General features: G+C 45.8%; 1 protein-coding gene across 1 annotated transcript; it reads left to right on the top strand.

The window, feature by feature from the left end:
• Window positions 1–937: 937 nt before the first annotated feature.
• On the top strand, window positions 938–1,867 carry LOC142312604 (olfactory receptor 9G19-like). Its single transcript, XM_075351596.1, has one exon. It carries the CDS (start codon window positions 938–940, stop codon window positions 1,865–1,867), a length of 930 nt encoding a protein of 309 aa, XP_075207711.1.
• The last annotated feature ends 5,163 nt before the right edge of the window (window positions 1,868–7,030 follow it).

Raw genomic sequence — 7,030 nt, 5'->3', positions numbered from 1 at the left:
TTCATAGGAGATTCAAATAGGAGAACAACTTGCAAGTGGCCACCTTAAAAACCTTTTCTCATGATTGGATACACCTGCCTATGAAGTTCAAAGCTCAATGAGGTTACAAAACCAATTTAGTGCTTTAGTAAGTCAGTAAAAAGTAGTTAGGAGTGTTCAAATCAAAAAATTGATAAGGGTGCCCATACTTTTGCACCGGTCAAATTTTGTTTAAATGCGGATTGCACATTTTCTGTTAATACAATAAACCTCATTTCAATCCAGAAATATTACTGAGTCCATCAGTTATTAGATATATGAAACTGAAATAGCTGCTGCAAAAACCCAAATTGTTATAAAGAAAAAAGGTTAACATTAATAGGGGTGCCCAAACTTTATCATATGACTGTATTATATTATAATGTGCAAAGAATAAACAGTTTATTAAGCTGTTGTTGGCTAAACTAATCAAACCTGTTATTTTCTCCTTCCCATTATATGTAATTATATTAAATTTCTTGATCATTATCGGAATCCCGGTGGTTGCGATTCCCAGACGATTCTCAAACCACAACCTCAAATCCCTTACAAGAACGCTCACGTTGTATAAATCCATGGTGGTTACCTTCTGTTCTCGATAAACCATCTCCACATCTTCAGAAGTTACTGATGTCTACAAAAAATGTTTCTTACCCTTGCTGTATATTAGAAAAGAGAATTATCACCGAGCCAACCAAAACCGTGCTGTGTACTGCTGAGGAGCAAAAAGACTGAAACAGCACTATCTGCAGGTGAATGTCTCTGGTTTGGTTGACAACCGTAGACATGTTTCAAGATTCTCTGTAGAGTAGCTACCTATAAGTGTCAATATTTTTCTTTTTGGAGGAAACCAAATTTCGATTTCTCCCAGCGACCACTGCCTGTATGACTTTTCGATCTCTGGTCTCATCAGAGGCAAATGGAGTGGTCAAACCTCACCATCACTGACTTTGTTCTTCTCGGCTTCCATGAGCTTCCAGACTTCCAGCTGGTTTTCTTTTTCATATTTCTGGTCATCTATGTCACATCGTTGGTTGGAAATTCATTGACGACTGGTCTATTTTGCTTTGATCGTCATTTCCACAGTCCCATGTATATACTGCTGTGTAACATGTCTGTATTGGATATGTCCTTCACCTCAATGGTTCTACCAAAGTTATTGGACATCTTTCTAACTGGGAACAATGTCATCTCCTACCATGGTTGTATTGCTCAGGTTTTTTTCTTTGTGGTGCTCATGGTTTCGGAATACTTCATCCTGGCCACCATGGCTTACGATCGATACGTGGCCATATGTCATCCCTTACGTTACTCCTATTTCATGAGTCTGCAGGTCTGTTTCTGGATGGCATTGATATCTTGGAGTATTGGAGTCCTTGAGGGCATTCTTTATGTCCTTCTAATATCCTTTTGTGCATTTTGTAGATCAAATGAAGTGGACCATCTCTTCTGTGATTTAAAGCCTCTTATAAAGCTTTCTTGTAGCAACACACAGACAATAGAGAGAATAATACTTGGTCTTGGGTCCATCATTGGCTTTGTCCCTTCAATCATGACCTTGGTGTCCTACATCTATATCATCTCTACAATCTTGAAGATTCACTCCAAAGAAGGAAGACACAAAACCTTCTCCACCTGCTCCTCACACCTCATGGTCATCCTCTTGTTTTATGGAACGGTCCTCGGCATGTACATGAGGCCAAAATCGAGCTACTCCATGGACCAGGACAAGATGTTTGCCGTTTTGTATGCCGGAGTCATTCCAATGCTCAACCCTCTCATTTACAGCTTGAAAAATCAGGAGGTGAAGAAAGCTCTGGGCAGAATAACGACAAAATTCCTTATCTGAAGACTATATTGAACATAAAACACTGTATACAGTCATGGCCAAAAGTTTTGAGAATGACACCAAAATTATATTTTCACATGATCTGTTGCCCTCTGGTTTTTAATTGTGTTTGTCTGATGTTTACATCACATATAGAAATATAATTGCAATCATATTATGAGTACCAAAAGGTTCTATTGAAAGTTAGAATGAGTTAATGCAGCAAGTCAATATTTGCAGTGTTGACCCTTCTTCTTCAGGACCTCTGCAATTCTCCCTGGTATGCTCTCAATCAACTTCTGGATCAAATCCTGACTGATAGCTGTCCATTCTTGCATAAGCAATGCTTGCATTTTGCCAGAATTTGTTGGTTTTTGTTTCTGTCTCTTGATGATTGCCCACAAGTTCTCAATGGGATTAAGATCTGGGGAGTTTCCAGGCCATGGACCCAAAATCTCTGTTTTGTTCCATGAGCCATTTAGTGATCCCCTTTACTTTATGGCAAGGTGCTCCATCATGCTGGAAAAGGCATTGTTGGGCGCCAAACTGCTCTTGGACTGTTGGGAGAAGTTGCTCTTAGAGGACATTCTGGTACCATTCTTTATTCATGGCTGTGTTTTTAGGCAAGACTGTGAGTGGTGCGATTCCCTTGGCTGAGAAGCAACCCCACACATGAATGGTTTCAGGATGCTTAACAGTTGGCATGAGACAAGACTGGTGGTAGCGCTCACCTCTTCTTCTCCTAATAAGCTGTTTTCCAGATGTCCCAAACAATCGAAAAGGGGATTCATCTGAGAAAATGACTTTACCCCAGTCCTCAGCAGTCCACTCCCGGTACCTTTTGCAGAATATCAGTCGGTCCCTGATGTTTCTTCTGGAGAGAAGTGGCTTCTTTGCTGCCCTCCTTGAAATCAGGCCTTGCTCAAGCAGTCTCCGCCTCACAGTGCGTGCAGAAGCACTCACACCAGCCTGCTGCCATTGCTGAGCTAGCTCGGCACTGCTGGTAGTCCGATCCCGCAGCTGAAACAGTTTTAAGATACGGTCCTGGCGTTTGCTGGTCCTTCTTGGGCGCCCAGGAGCCTTTTTGGAAACAATGGAAGCTCTCTCCTTGAAGTTCTTGATGATGCGATAGATTGTTGACTGAGGTGCAATCTTTGTAGCTGGGATACTCTTCCCTGTTGGGCCATTTTTGTGCAGAGCAATGATGGCTGCACGTGTTTCTTTAGAGATAACCATGGTTAACTGAAGAGAAACAATGATACCAAGCACCAGCCTCCTTTTAAAGTTTCCAGTGGTGTCATTCTTACTTAATCATGACTGATTGATCACCAGCCCTGTCCTCATCAACACCCACACCTGTGTTAACCCCTTCACCCCCGGCCACTAAAACACCCTAATGACCGGGCCATTTTTTGCAATTCTGACCAGTGTCACTTTGACAGGTTATAACTCTGGAACGCTTCAACGGATCCTGGCGATTCTGAGATTGTTTTTTCGTGACATATTGTACTTCATGTCAGTTGTAAATTTAGGCTGATATTTTTTGCGTTTATTTGTGAAAATTTAGGAAATTTGGCGAAAATTTTGAAAATTTCGCAATTTTCAAACTTTGAAAATTTATGCCCATAAATCTGAGAGATATGTCACACAAAATAGTTACTAAATAACATTTCCCACTTATGTACTTTACATCAGCGCAATTTTCGAAACAAATTTTTTTTCCGTTAGGAAGTTAGAAGGGGTCAAAGGTCATCAGCAATTTCTCATTTTTCCAACAAAATTTACAAAATAATTTTTTTAGGGACCACATTACATTTGAGGTGACTTTGAGAGGCCTAGGTGACAGAAAATACCCAAAAGTGACCCCATTCTAAAAACTACACCCCTCACACTGCTCAAAACCACATCCAATAAGTTTATTAACCCTTTAGGTGCTTCACAGGAACCAAAGCAATGTGGAAGGAAAAAATGAAAATTTTACTTTTTAACACAAAAATGTTACTTTAGCCATAAAATTTTCATTTTTACAAGGGAGAAAAGAGAAAGTACACAATACAATTTATTGTGCATGTTCTCCTGAGTACGCTGATACCCCATATGTGGTAAAAATCAATTGTTTGGGCGCACGGCAGAGCTCGGAAGGGAAGGAGCGCCATTTGAATTTTTGAACGCAAAATTAGCTGCACTCATTAGCGGACGCCATGTCGGGTTTGAAGACCCCCTGAGGTGCCTAAACAATGGAGCTCCCCCACAAGTGACCCCATTTTGGAAACTAGAGCCCTCAAATAATTGTTCTAGATGTTTGGTGAGCACTTTGAACACCTGGGGGCTTCACAGAAGTTTATAGCGTTGAGCCGTGAAAAGAAAAAAAATTTTTTTTACAACAAAACGGTTGCTTCAACTAGGTAGCTTTTTTTTTCACAAGGGTAACAGGAAAAAATGCACCATAAAATGTATTGTGCATTTTCTCCTGAATACGCAGATACCTCATATGTGGTGGAAATCAAATCTTTGGACACACGGCAGTGCTCGGAAGGCAAGGAGCGCCATTTGAATTTTTGAGTGCAAAATTAGCTGCACCTGTTAGCGGACGCCATGTCGGGTTTGAAGACCCCCTGAGGTGCCTAAACAATGGAGCTCCCCCACAAGTGACCCCATTTTGGAAACTAGAGCCCTCAAATAATTTTTCTAGATGTTTGGTGAGCACTTTGAACACCTGGGGGCTTCACAGAAGTTTATAGCGTTGAGCCGTGAAAAGAAAAAAAATTTTTTTTACAACAAAACGGTTGCTTCAACTAGGTAGCTTTTTTTTTCACAAGGGTAACAGGAAAAAATGCACCATAAAATGTATTGTGCATTTTCTCCTGAATACGCAGATACCTCATATGTGGTGGAAATCAAATCTTTGGACACACGGCAGTGCTCGGAAGGCAAGGAGCGCCATTTGAATTTTTGAGTGCAAAATTAGCTGCACTCATTAGCGGACGACATGTGGGGTATGAAGACCCCCTGAGGTGCCTAAACAATGGAGCTCCCCCACAAGTCACCCCATTTTGGAAACTAGAGCCCTCAAATAATTTTTCTAGATGTTTGGTGAGCACTTTGAACACCTGGGGGCTTCACAGAAGTTTATAGCGTTGAGCCGTGAAAAGAAAATTTTTTTTTTTTACCACAAAACGGTTGCTTCAACTAGGTAGCTTTTTTTTTCACAAGGGTAACAGGAAAAAATGCACCATAAAACGTATTGTGCAATTTCTCCTGAGTACGCAGATACCTCATATGTGGTGGAAAGTAATTGTTTGAGCGCATGGCGGGGCTCAGAAGAGAAGGAGCGCCATTTGACTTTTCAAACGCACAGACGCAGTGCACTGATCGGTCGCTGCAGGACGCACGGTCGGATGCGATAAAAAAAGCGTCGGGGATACGTAAAAAAAAAAAAGTCACGCCAAAAATTGACCATGGATGCAGATACGTTATGTGCATCCCTGATCAGCGCTTGGCGGGATGCACGGACGGATGCGATACAAAAAGCGTCGCAAATACGGAAAAAAGTCACGCCAAAAATTGAGCAGGGATGCCGATCCGTTATCTGCATCCCTAATCAGCGCTCGGCGGGACGCACGGACGGATGCGATACAAAAAGCGTCGTGAATACGGAAAAAAGTCACGCCAAAAATTGACCATGGATGCCGATCCGTTATGTGCATCCCTGATCAGCGCTTGGCAGGACGCACGGACGGATGCGATACAAAAAGCGTCGGGGATACGGAAAAAAGTCACGCCAAAAATTGACCATGGATGCCGATCCGTTATCTGCATCCCTGATCAGCGCTTGGCGGGACGCACGGACGGATGCGATACAAAAAGCGTCGGGGATACGGAAAAAAGTCACGCCAAAAATTGACCATGGATGCCGATCCGTTATCTGCATCCCTGATCAGCGCTTGGCGGGACGCACGGACGGATGCGATACAAAAAGCGTCGGGGATACGGAAAAAAAAGTCACGCCAAAAATTGAGCAGGGATGCCGATCCGTTATCTGCATCCCTGATCAGCGCTTGGCGGGACGCACGGACGGATGAGGTGTAAAAATGGACAGGGGATACGGAAAAAAAAAAAAAGTTATACTCACAGTACCCACAGGACTAGCAGGAGGATCACTGACCAGAAGAGCTGCAGAGGAACAGATGGCAGAGAGATGGACAGCTTTACAGGAGCAGCAGGCAGATCAGCAGAATGCCCAGGAAGGACCCAGCGATGGACGCAGATGTGATCAGGCCGGTGAAGACAGGTAAGAGGACGTCGGGGGAGAGCAGAGGGGGACAGGGGGGGGGAGAGCAGAGGGGGGGGGTGAGAGCAGAGGGGGGGCTGAGAGCAGAGGGGGGGGAGCAGAGGGGGAGGGGGTAGAGCAGAGGGGGAGACCGGAGAGGGAGCTGCAGAAGCAGAACAGAGATAATGGGGGAGGCAGTCAGAGGGGGGGGGGGGGGTTGGGGGGAGCAGATCGCGGGGGGGGCACGGCAGGGGCTATCACGGCAGCGCGCAGGGGCACCACGGGAGCGCGCACGGGCTGCAAAGTGAGCACAGTACTCACGTGCAGCAGCAGCAGCGGCGGCGGCAGCAGCGGCGGCGGTGGCGTGGTACCACAAGTACCAGCCACTGCACGCTGCAGACATGTTGGGGGAGGGCTCGCAGCGGCAGGGGGCATATCGCAGCAGGGATGCAGATGGCAGCAGGGGGCAGATTGCGGCAGGAGGCAGATCGCAGCAGTGGGGCACATCATGGCAGAGGACAGATCGCAGCAGTGGGGCACATCATGGCAGAGGACAGATCGCAGCAGGAAGCAGATTGCAGCAGGGGGGCACATTGTGGCAGGGGGGCAGATCGCAGCAGAGGGGCAGATCGTGGCGGGGAGCAGATCGGGGGGACACATCGGCAGGGGGCAGGGCCATCACAGGAGCGCGCAGGGGCTATCAGGCGCGCAATACTCAAGTGGGGCAGGAGCGGCGATCGGGCGGCGGCGGCAGCGTTGTGTGGTACTACAAGTACCAGCCAGTGCACGCTGCAAACATGCTGGGGGAGGGCTTCCCAAACCAACACAGGCCTGGGGAGGGCGGCCACCTCCAGATCAGACCGCCCCACTGCACACTGATTGGAGCGATTGCGCGTCATAGCACGATCGCTCCA

The sequence above is a fragment of the Anomaloglossus baeobatrachus genome, chromosome 5 (genome assembly GCF_048569485.1).
Source record: "Anomaloglossus baeobatrachus isolate aAnoBae1 chromosome 5, aAnoBae1.hap1, whole genome shotgun sequence".
Classification (NCBI taxonomy): Eukaryota; Metazoa; Chordata; class Amphibia; order Anura; family Aromobatidae; genus Anomaloglossus; species Anomaloglossus baeobatrachus.
This window is presented reverse-complemented; position numbering and strand designations above follow the sequence as displayed.